The sequence below is a fragment of the Sus scrofa genome, chromosome X (assembly GCF_054392235.1).
Source record: "Sus scrofa isolate SSC_HxYL_T2T_F1_AM1 chromosome X, Sscrofa_HxYL_maternal_Yorkshire_Landrace_v2.0, whole genome shotgun sequence".
NCBI classification, from domain to species: domain Eukaryota; kingdom Metazoa; phylum Chordata; class Mammalia; order Artiodactyla; family Suidae; genus Sus; species Sus scrofa.
The window spans coordinates 19,692,447-19,709,219 of NC_139401.1; the positions used below are offsets into that span (position 1 = coordinate 19,692,447).

The window sequence follows — 16,773 nt, forward strand, 5'->3', positions numbered from 1 at the left end:
CTCCCCAGAGATATTCTAGTTCAACTTCCTGCATAAAGATAAAGACATGAAGGCCCATAGCGACTACGTTCATTCATGGATGGATAAATGGATGCACGGATGGATGCACGGATGGATGAATGGATGGATAGATGAATGGATGAATGAAGGCATGGCAGGAAAATCAATTGGGGGATACCCTCCATGGGGGCCTATGAAGCCCTGATTCCCCCGCAAAAGGAACTTTCCTTCCTGGGAGGATCAGAAGGGACCAGGATACCCTGACTCCCTGCTCACTGTTCTGAACTAGGTATCAACGCAGCCGGGTCTACGTGCCTCTCTCAATTCCACCGATATTTAATGAGCACCTATTCTGCACTGTCTGAGGACCTCAGGACAGATTCACTGGTGAACAAAACATATAAAGAACCCATTCTTGAGGGAGTTTCTGCTATGGCACCATGGGTTAAGGACCCAGTGATGTCTCTGTGGCAGCACAAGTTCGATCACTGGCCCAGCACTGCCACAGCTGTGGCATAGGTCAAATTCAGTCCCTGGCCCGGGAACTTCCATATGCCACAGGTGCATCCAAAAAAGACCCCATTCTTGAGGAGCTTCTGAAACAAGAGTGAAACATACAGAGCCTGTACATCCCCTGTGTAGCAATCAAGTTGCTTACAGTATGGATAGACCTAGAAATTATCATACTAAGTGAAGAAAGTCAGACAGAGGAAGAAAAATATCATATGAGATCATTAATGTGTGGAATCTAATAAAAATGATAAAAAGAACTGATTCTTAAAACAGAAAGAGACTCAAAGATTTCAAAACCAAACTTGTAGTTACCAAAGGGGAAACATTAACATATACACACTATTATATACAAAAGTGATAAATAACAAGGACCTACTATATAGCACAGGGAAATCTACACGATACTCTGTAACAACCTACATGGGAAAAGAATGTGAAAAGGAATGGATATATGTATATGTATAACTGATTCACTTTGCTGTACACCTGAAACCAACACAACACTGTAAATCAACTATACTCTAATACAATTTAAAACATAAAAGTTGTATCCAAAAAAAGAAGTCAGGTTGCTTATGTTGGTGTGTTTATATTTGATGAGAGAAAGAAAAGTGTTCCTTTGTAATACAGTGAGGATTGTGGACGTTACCAGGGGCTTATGATCTCCGCCCCAAGGAAAGTTTTAAAACGGGACAGACAGCCACCTTCCCCCCACCCATACACACTCATCAACAGATCTCTGGCTCTCGGCTGAGAACAAGCCCCCTGTGTCCCCTCCATGACTAACTTGGCCAGCTCAAAAGCCCATGGCGATGTCCCAGGAGATAACCCCATCTCCAGCCCAGACTCAGGAGCAGGGCAGCTTTACATGGTAAAGTTTAAGAAAGGAAGATGCAGTACAAGCACTGAAAGCGTGTGTCTGGGTGCCCTGCAATTCCCAACTCTTCACAATCACCAGCGTCTAAGTGGGTTCAGGTCTCAAGGAGGTAGTTTCTACCCTTCGCCCGGTTGCAAGCTGGAGAAGCAGCTGGGTGAATTCCAACATCTCCACCTCCTACATTTGTAAGGCACCAAAGAGGATGCCTGTGAATAAGCAAGATGACTGTGCTGTCTCGGGTACCTAGCTATTCAGACTACAGGCACACCTACTTTATGGCACTTTGCTCTGTGGCGCCTCCCAGATGCTGCATGTTTTACAGATTGAAGATCTGTGGCAACCGTGCATTGAGCACGTCTATCGACACCATTTTTCCAACAGCAATTGCTCACTTCTTGTCTCCGTGTGACCTTTTGGAAATTCTCAAGTATTTCAAAATTTTCATTATTATTATATTTGTTACAGTGATCTGCAATTGGTGATCGTTGATGTTATTATTATGACTCGAAAGCTCAGACGAAGGGGAGCATGTGTTCAGTAATTGAGTATTTTTTAAATGAAGATATGTACGTTTCTTCGACATAATGCTACTGCACAGTAAAAAGACTACAGGAAAGTGTAAACATAACTTTTATGTGCCCTGGGAAACCCAGAGATTCATGTGACTGACTTTATTGTGATCTTTATTTCAGCTTATCAAGTTCAGGTTTGGAACTCGATCCGCAATATGCTAGAGATACGCACAGAGTTCTGACCTATCACTGTTGAAGTTTCACCTGTTGCCTCTACCAAGATGGAGAATAATGGATTCACCAATTCTAAAGTCTACTTTAGGATACCAGCAGCGAGACAGAAAAATCCACTGCAAGGGTTGCTATGGTTTTTTACATCCGATTACCCTTTGTTACCTAAACCTTAGTCCCAAGCACACTGGAGAGGCAGGTATGAGGGAAGCACAGGGGAGGGAGAGGCACGCAGGCAAATGGGGTCAGTTTCCTTGTTTCAAGAGCTGTTTTATCCTTCTTTCCAGAAAGAAAAATGGACAAATCAAGTTCTAAGGAAAAGCCTCAACATTCCTAAACACTTCCTCACGATTTACCCAGACTTGGTAGGTTATATGTTAGTGGGAATGTATCCATTTCTTTTCGGGTAGCTGATTTGCCGGCATGTAGCTGTTCATGAGAGTCTCTTATGATCACCTGTATTTCTGTGGTATCAGCTGTAAACTCTCTTCTTTCATTTAGGATTTGAGTTCTCATTTTTTTTTTTCTGGGTGAGTCTAGCTAAAGAGTTGTCTATTTTATCTACCTTTCCAAAAAGACTGGCTCTCTGTTGCATCAGTTTCACTGATCTTTTCTATTGTCTTTTTAGGCTTCATGTATTTCTGCTGATCTTTATTATTTCCTTCCTTCTACTGACTTCGGGCTTAGTTTATGCTTCTTCTAGTTTCTTGGAGGCATTATGCTAAGTTAAATAAGCCACACAAAGAAAGATGAAGACGGTATGATCTCACTTATCGATGGAGCCTTAAAAAACAAACAAACAAACAAAAAAAAAAAAACTCCTAGATAGAGACTCACAGATAAGGAGAGAGATTGGTAGGGAAGGTGAGCAAAATGGGTGAAGGGGGTCAAAAGGTACAAATTTCCAACCATAAAATAAATAAATCTTGGGAATGTAACGTAGAGCATACTGACTATAGCTAACAATACTGTATTACATATTTGAAAGTGGCTAGGAGAGTAGATTTTAAATGCCTTCACCACAAGAAAAAAAGACTGTAACTGTATGTGGTGATGGATGTTAAGTGAACTCACCGTAGTAATCACTGCGCAATTTATACATCTATCAAATCATTTTGTTATACACCTAAAACTAATACAATATTGTATGTCAATTACCTCTCAATTTTAAAAATTTATTCAGAAATAATGAAATGAGAATTTCAATACCAGCCCTTCCTCCCCACCCCCCCATAAGAGGTAGGGGAAAATACTTTGAAAACGTTTTTAAACTAGAAACATATTTAGATTTTTAAGTTATTTTAATTGAGATACAATTCCTTTGAATGTACAGATCTTAATGGTACAAGGTGAACAGTTCTGACAAATGCACAGACTCGAGAAACCCACACATCTATCAACACACAGAGCATGTCCATCGCTCCAGAAAATTCCCTTGTATGCCTCCCAATCTACCTCCAAGCAACCACTAATCTGATTTCTATCACCTGTGATTGGTTTTGCCCTTTCTAGAACCTCATGTAAATGTGCTAAGACATAGTTTTACCTTTTGATTATCGCTGAAAAAAATACAAATTTTTTTGGAAAACATCTTTTTCTATGAGTAAAATCAGTGGGGAAAATATTTTTCAGGGAAGCACTTCCTGAAGGCATAAGCACCTGCATCATTTTCCAGTCTTGTTGCTTTAAATAGCCATCCCTGTTGATTTGGGGACATGGAAATCTGGTTGTGCCAAATATAAACACGTGTTTTCTAGGTTCTAAATGCCTGAGCCAATATTTCCCCCAAATTCCTATACCTCACTGTCTGATTACCTCTTTGGGGCAGGGCCAGAAACACTGCATACACGTAGGAAGTTGATTTTTAGAACCTCCCCTTGTTCTGAGAAAAGCCTATTCCACGAGAGGGGTCCCATTAAAGAGAAATCTGTAGGGTAATTCAAAGGGAAATGACTTCGGAAAATATATGTGATTTCTATTTAACATTTAAACAAACTCTGTTCAATGAGACAGAGCAACAGCTATGATTTTGCTGACAGCAGAAAGGGATTCTGGAAGGGTCCTTATAGACATCCTTCAGCAGCACTGGAAAGTCTTGTCCTTCACAATAGTTACAGGCTAATCCACAGGTCCCTAGATTCCTAAACGACTCTAGGCTAAGCCCTTACTATCATTCCAACTTGAAAGATGAGCAAATAATAAATCGAGCCAGAAGGAGATAACCTTTCTGATGAATCAAGATCCTGAAGCTCTCTCTTGTTGCTATTCGTAGATGAGCAAAGAGTCTATGGGGATGTGTCAACCTGAGAACAACCATATGTAAGGAAACTTTGAATGGAGTATTCCTTTACCAAGTTCAATGTGGGCAGCACTGCAACTTTTCCCTCCAGTCCATTGGAGTGCACCTGCCAGCGCCTGCTTCCTGGACTCCGCACCTGCTCCCAAAGCTTCCCAGCTCCTCCCCAGCTTCAGAGAAAAGCTGTACTAACATCCTGTTCTTCTTCCTCGAGACCAGCCCAGCGCCTTACACAATACAACCTGTGCTTGCTTCATTAATCCAAATACTTCTCACCTTCCGCATGTTCAGTTGAAATGTCACCTAATCTAGGAAGCGTCTGCTTCCATCTCACTGAGTGAGTACCTTTGTTTCCAGTTCCTCTCTCATTTGTCAATACCATTATTTGCCACTCTCATAATAGCTCAGGTTGTTGGTTACCTTCTTAGTTGAGTATATCTTACCCTCCCTGTATATACTAAGCATGTTTCAAAGCAGAGTTTTATCCAGGAAATCTTTGGATCTCTATAAACAGTTTCTTTCACTGAGTAAGTGCTCAAATATTTGATAAATCCCACAGCTATGCCAATCTACTATAAATGCATTTAGGGAGTTCCCATCATGGCTCAGTGGTTAACGAACCCGACTAGTATCCATGAGGATGCAGGTTCAATCCCTGGCCTCGCTCAGTGGGGTAAGGATCTGGCATTGCTGTGGGCTGTGGTGTGTAGGTCACAGGTGCAGCTCGAATCCCTCGTTGCTATGGCCGTGGTGTAGGCTGGCAGATGCAGCTCGGATTCGACCCCTAGCCTGGGAACTTACATATGCCATGAGCATGGCCCTAAAAAGACAAAAAGACAAAAATAAATAAATACATTTAAACTTGCAAAGATATTACTTTCATATCGTTGTACCCTGTTTTGTATGCTTGTAAACATGGCTTCCCTCTCCTTAATATGAAAGCCATACCACCCCTGTGCATTAGGACATCAGAGGTGCACACTCCAAAGTTATTTGAAGAAATAATTGTAGAGCAGCTTGGACTCTTTAGAAGATCAAATTCTGACGAACAAAATCTTACATTAATGTTACTATTTTTTGAAAAGGGATACAAAGCCTTCTAAAGCAAAGGATGCCTTAACGGGTAAGAATTTAGGCAGGCTTTGATCACCTGTTAATGAATCAGCTTTTAAATGAACTTGACTTCTCATGGGCAGGCATGAAACAAAAAGCAGCTTTTGTTCACATGTAAGGCCTCAGAACTCTTACATCAAAAACGGAATGAGGATAAATTGTCCAGCCACAGCCACAGAGGTTGTCTGACTGAGTCAAGGTTTTGAGGAATTTTAAGGGCCTCTGTAACTTGAGCTAAACAGCCAGATCTCCTTTCATGGGTAGAAGAAATAAGACGTCCAAGTTTCTGGGAAATGCAAGTTACCATCTTTGCAAATGACAAGGCCTCGCTAAGCTTTAAGTTAGAAAGTGAAGCCTTCAGTCTCTAGGCAGCCTGGCGGGGGGCCGCTGCGAAGTACCTCAAAAACTAACCACAAAGAACAAGGAACAGCCAGGATCTGTGAACATCCCTGGGGCCACCTCTTGCAGAGACTGGATGAGCTCAAGGTCACCCAACACAAGAAGAAATGCAGCTCCCTTCCCAGGCTCTAGATTGTTAGACAGAAAAACAAAGGGGTTTCAAAGTACTTTGCAAAAACAACAACCAAACAAAACCCAAACGAAAAGGCAAGCCAGGTTCAAAACTCCAGAGGCCCCCAAAGGCCATTTCTCCTAGTAACCTTGTCTACACGCCATTTCCGTTCTTCCAGTTAGAACCTGGCCTGCATTTATCAGTCTTCCCACTTTGGACAAAAAATGTCCCAAGTGCGTACTTACAATGATTTCTTTAAAAATACCTGCCAAGGAGTCATCCTGCTAGCTTTCCTTTCGAATTGGAAGCCCAGTCCCATTAAGTTCCTGATGCCTTTTTTTTTCCTCACAGCAGACCCCCGCTCCCCAGCCAGGAGGCGGAAGTGTGGCACTTTCTCGAGCAACCTTCACTTTGCCAACGTCACTCATCAGATGGAGACAGCCCTTCACTCTCCATTCCTCCTCCAAGCCATGCTGCACAGGCCCAGCCAAGCTGAGCGCTGGAGGCTGGTAACTTCTGCCAGAAGAGCTGCTCACCCTATCAAGAGCCATGTCAGCCCAAACCTGCTTCAGCCCATTGCTCTCAGTGCTAGCAGACAATTTGGTTAAATGCCATAAAATATCTAAATTTGAAAGTAAAAAGCTAGTGGTGAGAAGGTGATAATAATTTAAAGGTTTTTTTTTTTTTTTTTTTTTTTTTTTTTGTCTTTGTCTTTTTAGGGCCGCACCCTCAGCACATGGAGGTTCCCAGGCTAGGGGTCCAGTCTGAGCTACAGCTGCTGGCCACAGCCACAGCCACAGCAATGCCAGATCAGAGCCGTGTCTGCAATCTCCACCACAGCTCACGACCACACCAGATCCTTAACCCACTGAGCGAGGCCAGGGATCGAACCCGCAACCTCATGGTTCCCGGTCGGATTCATTTCCACTGCACCACAACGGGAACATAAAACAACAACAACAGTAAAAACAGTGCCAAATTAGGTATAGACAACTAAAAGAGACTGGGAAGTGAAGGAGTGTAGAACAGAAGAATCATTAACTCCAATCGCTTCATTTGTGCTGTTATCAATCCACTTTAAAGAAACCAGTGGGAATCGTAAAGGGTGCATTACAAAAGCAGAGAGGATAGAACTCAAACCAGCAAACCCACAGTTAAGGAGAAATGCCTTGGCCCTGCGAGGCTGTGTTGAAAAATGGCAAAGAATACATTTTTATATTTAAATAAATTAATTAAATTAAAATAAAAGGGAGTTCCTGTTGTGGCTCAGCGGAAATGAATCTGACCAGCCTCCATAAAGCTGTAGGTTCAATCCCTGGCCTCGCTCAGTGGGTTAAGGATCCGGTGTTGCTGTGAGCTGTGGTGTAGGTCGAAGACGTGGCTCGGATCCCATGCTGCTGTGGCTGTGGTGTAGGCTGGCAGGTGTAGCTCTGATTCGACCCCTAGCCTGGGAACTTCCATATGCCATGGGTATGGCCCTAAAAAGACAAAAATAAAATAAAATATATTTGAAGCTAAAATTATGTGCTAGGATGTACACATATCATTTTTTTAGGATTCTCAACTTGATTCAACTGTTTCAAAAAAATCAGTTCATACATTCAAAATCCTCCTAGGAACTATCTGTTGGAGGGTAGAGGCAGTAGAGCCATTTGTGTGTGTTTAGCTTTGTAATACTGGAGAATCAATCTACTAATCAATCAAAAATATATCATATATATGTAAATACATATATATATACACACAAACATGAACATATACGTTATATTTTTATTCACCAATAGACTGATTCTACAGTGTTGCAAAGCTATCACTATGATCTTATCTCAACCTGCCCCTATGTTTTCAGGGCTTTAGTTTATTTAGGATTTTTGTTTCTTTTATTTTCAGTCTTCAGTGAAATTAGACAATAGGAGTTCCCGTCGTGGCGCAGTGGTTAACGAATCCGACTAGGAACCATGAGGTTGCGGGCTCGGTCCCTGGCCTTGCTCAGTGGGTTAAGGACCCGGCGTTGCCGTGAGCTGTGGTGTAGGTTGCAGACGCGGCTCGGATCCCGCGTTGCTGTGGCTGTGGCGTAGGCTGGCGGCTACAGCTCCGATTCGACACCTGGCCTGGGAACCTCCATATGCCACGGGAGCGGCCCAAGAAATAGCAAAAAGACAAAAAAAAAAAGAAAAAAAAAAAAGAAATTAGACAATCGCTACTTACTGGCATTTCTATAATGTCCATTAGAAGCGAAAAGGGCAGATTTTATTTATATTATCCAGTGACAAAGGCCCACGATCTGTAACATTACAAGCAAACTGCAACAGCAGGGAAATTAATTTTTGATGATATAATCTTAAAAATATGGGTTAAAAAGTAAACCTTTACACATTGCTTTACAGAAATAGCACAGGCTACACAATTATGTTTCCTCTTTCCTACTTGAAGCCAGCCCAGAATGAAGCCTAGCACTGAAGTGCCGAGATGGAAAGGAGGCTGCTACCATAGGCGGTGGCCAAGCTCTTCCTCCAGGCAAAAACGCTAACAGCCCTGCACTCACTCCTCTCCTTGAGCAACCATCGCTCGGTTTCCCTGGAGCCAAAAGGCAGGTGAGAATGGGCAATAGTTCCCAGAAATTTACTAATAATTTCTCTTATCTTGATTTGTATTTCTTAAATTATTACAACATCAAAGGAAAAATCACCTCCTAGCACAGAACCAGGCTCCGTTCTGGTTCCCTTTTAGTCTTTGATCACATGCATAGAGATAGACTTTAGACAACTCTATCCTAGTGTGTGCAATTTTGTGGCTGATCTGCTATTTTTTTTTTTTTGCCAAAAACTTTTCATACTTCTATGTATTCATTTACCTATTCAGCAAGCATTTATTAAAGTATGTATTAGGTTTCAGGCACTATTCCAGATACTGCGAATGTAAAGACAGATAAAAACCAGATCCCTACTGTTGAATAGCTCCCGGGTTAGTGGAATATAACAGATAATTACAACGTACAGTATTATAAAAAAATACAGATGTGAAGGCCTCTGTGTTTACCATCTTAATGGCTTCACAATCTTTGAGTCACATAATATAACTTAATTCACACACCTATTCCCTTTCTTGATGATTTTTCATTATCACAAGCATTGCTGCAATTAACATGTTTCACATATATTTTTTTCTGTTGACCATTTCCTGTGGATAAATTCATAAGAGTCAGCTTGTAAGTATTAATTCAGGTTTGTATGGCTCGTGATGTTACCTTGCTAACGAAGTCTTCTTCGAAGCATTGCCAAGTCTTACCACTAAATATTTTCTTAGGATTTTCAAAAAGAGGTACCTGTTACCTTAATTTGATTATTTAATGAATAGCAGGGCAGAGCATTTTCTCGTGGTTAAGACTTTTATTTGCCTTGTGGGATGTGTGTTTATAGCAGATTTATCTATCCTTTATCCTTATTACAGTAGCTTTCAAATATATCTGCATATGTTACCTACTTTTTCCGAATAATTTACTGCAATTTTTCATCATAATTTACTGCAATTTTTCCCGTTTATTGTCTTCTTTGTTTAGCTAACCTCACTGCAAATTATACCACGGTTTGAACTTTTTTTTTTTGGGCCACACCCGCGGCATATGGCGGTTCCCAGGCTAGGGGTCAAATCGGAACTGCAGCTGCCGGCCTACACCACAGCCGCAGCCACACCAGATCTGAGCCATGTCTGCGACCTACACCACAGCTCACGGCAATGCCAGATCCTTAACCCACTGAGCGAGGCCAGGAATCAAACCCACAACCTCATGGTTCCTAGTCGGATTCGTTTCCACTGGGCCATGACGGGAACTTCTGAGCTCTTTTTTTATTAGCAGTAACAACTGCTTATCTTTTCCTCGGGAATTTCCTCCACGGTTTCAGTCTTAAGAAACCTGTCCTTCTACCATTGGCATAAATGTTGTATTCTGTTGTCCATTCACTTTTCACTCACTCAACTTTCAACACACGCCTTCTATGTGCCCTGCTTGTCACTAAAAAATGATGCATGAATGACATACTGATAAAAATTATCCCAAACTGGCATGTAGGCAAAAGGAGTCACTGCACGTCCTCCCTGTACAACGCTGGGAAGAGCCCACTGATTGATTCTCTAGGGACAGGTGGCTTTGCTTGACACACTATTTACTATTTATGAGGATAGTTTACAACTCTGTTAGTGCAGACGTTTTCGGGTAGGAAACCAAAAATGAAACAAATGATTCTTGTCAGATCACCATGAACATAAACTTTGAGCAGCAGGGATGCAAAGCGATTTACCCCCTAGAAAAGATAACCTCGCAGGTTCCAGTTTCATTGCCCTGCAGGCCACTGTGTAGTTTCCCCTCTGACTTAGCAACCTTAATCAGTCTTTCAGTCCTTATAAATACTTCGATCTTTCACAATTCTCTCTGAGGCAGCCTTACCATCTCGCAGATGCCCTCGTTAATGAGTTAAATAAAGCTCTGATGCATGTTCACTTTCGGAGAATCAAGAAACCTGGCTGCCAGCATCAGCCTTGCCACTGCCACCCACGCCATAGTTCACTTAACCTCCTCCTTGACTTCTAGCTTCCTTTTTCTGGTAAATCGTGGGTTTCTGTAAGGTCCAATGGTGCTCAGGAAACCAAAGCCATTGGAAAACTGTATTTTTATATACAGATACATATATAAATGGATCAGAATGAATGATCGGATTCTAAGTGCAAAGCCCATATTCCCCAGGCCTGAGAGGGTGGGGCCCCAAAAGCCTGTGCCAGTGTCTGGTGGGACACTTCACCAGCAGGGCCAGCTCCGAGCAGCCGGGACCAAGCAGGAACAAGGTTGCGTAATGCAGTGCAAAGAACAATGGTCTCCAGCCAGGAAGACCTGCCTTCAACCCTCAGCCCTGCCTCTTCTAGGGTCTCTTGAGTCTCCTTCATCTACAAAATAAAGCCGTTAGGATGAGTCAGTGGGCCAATGTGTAAAGAACTCGGTCACGCCTGTCACCGGCTAGGTCTTCTACAAATGTCACGTCTTTTTCCTTCCCTCTGAATCCAGAGTGTCCCCCCTGGTGAACACCGAATCTATCCTCCAAAGGTGGATCAGGGTCACTCTGGATACCCAGAGTCTCTTAGCAACGGAAGCGGAGGAGAAAAGCTGCGCCATCAGATTGGAATTTCAGAGGTACCTAGTACACTGGTAGAAAGACAACGGTTTCACTTTTGAAATTCCTTTTATTGAAGTATAGTTGATTTGCCATGTTGTGTTAGTTTCCGGTGTAGAACAACGTGATTGAGTTATATACATCTATACCTGTAGATCCATCGAGATCTTTTTCATATTCTTTTCCATATGGTTTATCACAGGATATTGAATATAGTTCCCTGTGCTATAAGGCAGGACTTGTTGTTTATCCGTCCTATGCATAATAGTTTGCATCTGCTAATCCCAAACTCCCAGTCCATCCCTCCGTCACCGCCCACGCCTGGGCCACGACAAGTCTGTGTCTGAGACAAGAGTTTTAAATGGCCCCACATCTGCCCTGATTGATGGGGCTGGGTGGCAGGCCTCTCTGGAGGGCTTTCCTCTGAGAAGAGACTCAGTGAGGTCTCCCAAGTCCCAACATCCGCCACAGCAAGGCCAGCCAGCCATGGGTGAGTTCTGACAGCCCACGCGAGGTCACCACACACCCCCTCCCCCGCCTGGCACACGTACCTCTCCCACCACCTCTATGATGTCGCCGACTTTCAGCTCGAGCTCATCATCGTTCTGGGGCAGGTAGCTGAAGGCCACCTGGCACCGGCGCCTCCGTCGCTCGCCTAGATGGGAAAAGTACAATATTTAGATAGAGCTCTTGTCTTCAAATTAGATTTTAAAGAGAGGCTTCCTAGGCATGCAGGCAAATTAAGCTGACTTGTCTCAAATATGCTCCCCGGGACAGGGCTAAAGGCATGGCAGCTCTGGTCTCGGAGAGAGAGGCAGTAGAAAGCAGAGCAATGCTTCTTGGTCTTTTAAAAGCTGCTGGGTCAGAAAGGCATGGATATGAGAAACCGATCCGTTGGTGCAGAAGGCAAAACCCCACCCCTGAAGCGCTGGAGCACAGTGTTGCCTTAAATGGTTTTCCATGGACAGGGCTTTGTATTTGCTGCTGGTGACTTTTCATGAAAGCTGATGTGATGTGGCAGAGTGAAAAGAACGGCCTGCTTCTAATACTAGCGAGGCAGAGGAAACTTTGCCCAAGTGTGCAAAGGAAAAGATCAAGTCTCCTGGCCTTTTTCTTACTAATTGTCACCGTTTTAACATGCTGGAACTCAGGCCTGAGGAGCAAAGGCTGATTCGATTTCAGCCTGCTCTGGGTACCATTTCAAATGTCCCACAGGGTTCAGCAAATCCATTTCTGTCCTCTTCCACCTGTCCCAGGGGATCCATTAGCAGGATCCCTAGCTGCTTAAGAGAGAACCAACCCAGGCACATCAAGATAAAAGCCAAGGCCACACTTCATGTGACTGAAGAACACTCAAGGTCACAGCATCTCACTCACCCAGTGTGACCCAACTGGGAGGCCCTGGCTTAGTGTGGTTCAAGTACAGATGCAACTGTCCACACCACAGACATGCACTGTGGGGAGAAGGAACATGCACGTGGTATGGGTGACGGGGCCTCGAAGGGCGGCGGGGCAAAGACAGACAGTCAGACAGACAGACAGCAGTGGAGGCCCAAGCTGGCAAGAGGTAGACAGGAGAGAGGAACAGAGGCCAGTGTTGCTCAGAAGTTTGCCGCTCAAGACTGACCACCTCCCCTCATTCCTTCCTACCACCACCTGGCCTAGAAAACCAAAGGGATCAGCAACTTCAAGGACACGCATTTAGAAACGCTTGCATTATTTCTGGATACTGCCTATGGGGATTCTTTTCCTTTTCTAATCTCTCCCCGAGAAAGCAAGGGCCCGCAGGTGTGATCACAGGCCACACCGAGACCCCCATGCCGCGTGACATCATACGAAGGGGGAGGCCTCTGCTACATCTGACATGCTCACTGATCAATATTTTTCAAAAGCCAGTGGCCTCGTTCTCTCTGCTCCATTTTTCTCTGCCTGAACCTCACTAAGGAAGAACAGAGTTGAAAGGAGGGAAGAGGGCAGAAGTTCAGAATCAATATCTCGCCTAATCGCATCTTTGGTGACGAAAGGAATACACTCTCCCCTGCCTCCCTTTGTGCAAAATCACACCGCCTGGTCTCGATGAGAGCAAACGCAGAGCTCTCAAGCCAATTCCCAGCTGCTAACTGCACGGTCAGCGGGCAAAGGAGGGAAGCCCAAGGTCGGCCAGGCTCTCGCAACAGGCAGAGAGCTCACCCCAAGTGGCTCTTCCCAGGTGGGAGGTCAAGCAGAGGGGTCCTCCGGGGCAAAGCACCATCCCACGGCTTCCCACCCAAAGGAAGGCAAAAAGCAAGCACTCGGTCACAAAGGATACAGATTTCTCATTCTAGCCAAGAGAGACTAGATGATGAGGTGATCTTAGCAACCCACCTCCTACGCCCTGCGACTCCCCTCAAGAGAAGTTCTACTATAACTACAGATCATTCGGAGCTTTATTTGCTAGCTGTTATGCTCAGAGCAAATTCTATACACATCTAGAACATGAAACAATGAAACATGACAAATGTCTGAAACTCAACACTCCTAACCGCAGAGGTCACCAAAGTCCTGATCGAAGTGACTTCAAAAGAATATCTGAAGGGAGTTCCCACTGTGGCTCAGCAGAGATGAATCTGACTAGGATCCTTGAGGAGGCAGGTTTGATCCCTGGCCTCACTCAGTGGGTCAAGGACCTGGCGTTGCCATGAGCTGTGCTGTAGGTCGCAGATGCGGCTCAGATCTGGTGCTGCTGTGGCTCTGGCGTAAGCTGGTGGCTGCAGCTCCGATTCGACCCCTAGCTTGGGAACCTCCATGTGCCGCAAGTGCGGCCCTCAAAAGAAAAAAAAAAAAATGAAGACCTCGTGTTAGCTAAAGTCATAAAATTTAGTTCATGACTAAAGGTCACATTTTCATAATAACTCCTTTAAAAAGTAGCATCTAACAGGAGTATACAAAGGGTAAAGGACAGGTGACATAGTCTCTGAGAAAAGACTAACCTAGGACAGTCAGGACCTGGAACAGAGTAATATTTCTCTTGAGCCAAAGCTCTCGATTGGCCCTGTCTGGAATGAGGAAGAATGGCACACTTACGAATCTCTTTCTACCCGGCTAGTCAGTGTTTCTTAAAAGCCTCTAAGGCTATTCAGCTGGTGGCACAAAGACCTATAAGGCACACTGCCAACATACAGGACCATGCAAAGTGAGCCCTACAGGGAAGTATCCAGAGGTTGCTGGGGGAAAAGGTCACCCAGCTTGACCCCAAGCAGAAACATAATTCCCTCTAACATTGGGACAGTTTGTGATCTTTTTTAAAGCGTCTCTGACACCCATCACCCTAACTCCTCCTGCCAACTATATGAGTTAAAAAGAAAAGAGCCGGGATGAGCCATCATTTTACAAATGAGGCAAGTGGGGCTCAGGGACTTACCCGAGGTCACTCAGCTAGTAAGTAGCAGTGTCTCCTTGACTTGAGTTCAGAGCTCTCGCGCCGATGCTGGATGAACAGTTCAGTTCTCATCTCATCCCCAATTCTCTGCAACATGTACTTAACTGCTTCCCGAAACATGGCACGAGACAGCCTTAGGGCCTCTCCACAGCTTTCTCATGACAGACAACTCCCAAGCCCCTGCAATGCGGCCTTCCAGTCCTCACATTCTCCAGATCACTGTTTCAATCTTTTATTTTATTTTTTGTCTTTTTGCCATTTCTTGGGCTGCTCCCACGGCATATGGAGGCTCCCAGGCCAGGGGTCCAATCAGAGCCACAGCTGCCGGCCTACGCCACAGCCACAGCCACATGGGATCCAAGCCACGTCTGCAACCTACACCACAGCTCACAGCAACATCAGACCCCCAACCCACCGAGCAAGGCCAGGGATCGAACCCGCAACCTCATGGTTCCTAGTCGGATTCATTACCCACTGAGCCACGATGGGAACTCTGCACTGTTTCAATCTTGTTTGCCAGTTCCACCCAACCTAAAATCCAATTTAGGGGGATATGTGCTATTGGGAGACACTGCATTTCAGTGGCTTCTGTCCATCTTAAATTTTAGAGAGTTTAAGGATGTCATTTGGCATGTTTTCCTCTCCTGGCATTTCACTCATGTTTACTAGTTGGTCTTAACCTTTCTCAAAGAAGTACAGAGACAAGAGTGTCACCTCCTTTCAATAGCAATAGTTTCAGTGTAAACTGGAGAAAAAAAAAATGTTATGACTTCCCCAAGGCTGAAGTTTGGAATCCTTTCATTTCCGCTACCACCTTCACACCCAGAGCCCAGTCCACAGGAAATCAAGTTTTAATACATTTCATTGGGCTGTCGTCCTCCCCTAGCCCTGTGTGTGTTTTCTAGGCAGGACCACTTAACTCCTTACACATAACTGAAAGAAGTAATGGGAGTTCCCATCATGTGCGGTGGAAACGAATCCGACTAGGAACCATGAGGTTGCAGGTTCGATCCCTGGCCTCACTCAGTGGGTTAGGGATCCAGCGTTGCTGTGAGCTGTGGTGTAGGTCGCAGACGTGGCTCGGATCCCGCATTGCTATGGTTGTAGGGTAGGCCGGCAGCTGTGGCTCCGATTGGACCCCTAGCCTGGGAACCTCCATGTGCAGCGTGTGCAGCCCTAAAAAGAAAAAAAAAAAGAAGTAATGGACACAAGTCTAAGGGACATAACAAACGTGTGTGAGCATGTGGCTCACCAAAAAAGTGTGACTAAGGCAGACCTCACAAGGCATGATTAATACATGTCTACTTTATTGCCATACTGCATGATGGCCACAAAATACACATGCATCAACATGTGTTCATACAGAGGAACTGGGTACACACAGATGGCAAGGCAGGCACCCCCACCTCCCTCACTAGACCTAATAACCACCTTTCACTGATGACCAGCTTTGTTTAATATAATACTAACAGCTAACATTTATTGAGTACTTACTGAATGCCAGAGACCTAAGCACTTTGTATGCATTCACCCATTTAATTGTCACACGGAACCTCCAAGGTAGATCTGGAACCTCTTGCTTTTACAGACAAGGAGACTGAGGGAGCACATAGAGACTGAGTATTTTACCAGAGGTCTTACAGCTAGAAAGTGCCAGAAGGGCCTGGGATTTCAAGTCAGGAGATGCAACTCCAGAGACTGTCTCCTCTGACGTTCTGAAGAAGATTTCTCGGCTATGAGTCCTGAGACTGCGGAAAGCACTAGCTGGACTAACATGGTACATGGTTAAGATGTGAAACCAGGAGGTGAAAAACCACAAATCAGGAGTGTTTCCTTACAGCTTCTGGGAACTGGGGCCCATATTTTAATGCAATAAAGCTGGTTGGATGGGGAGGAAATGTCGTATATTCACATTCTGTATAAATGAAACAGCACACACAACAAAACTTTACAGCCTTCTGGGGTCCCGCGATATGTGAAAACTTTACTAGGTCAATTCATTCAATGACCACAAAAATATAACAACAAATAGTGCAGAGGTTGAAAAAAATCTTTGGGTTAACTGAGAACTTTCAACACTCATACAGTCTTTTTTTTTTTTTTTTAAACATCCCACATCCTCTGTGACCGAACAAGAGTA

General features: G+C 44.3%; 1 protein-coding gene across 16 annotated transcripts in view; it reads right to left on the reverse strand.

The window, feature by feature from the left end:
- SH3KBP1 (SH3 domain containing kinase binding protein 1) overlaps window positions 1-16,773 on the reverse strand; it is a 343,775-nt gene that overhangs the window by 163,568 nt on the left and 163,434 nt on the right. For all 16 annotated transcript variants that reach the window (XR_014835801.1, XR_014835802.1, XM_013985983.3 and 13 more), the window contains one exon: window positions 11,767-11,870. Coding sequence is in view for 14 of the 16 variants with exons in the window: in XM_013985983.3 (XP_013841437.2) it covers window positions 11,767-11,870 (104 nt within the window). In the remaining 2 variants the exon portion in view is untranslated. The remainder of the gene's footprint in view (window positions 1-11,766; window positions 11,871-16,773) is intronic.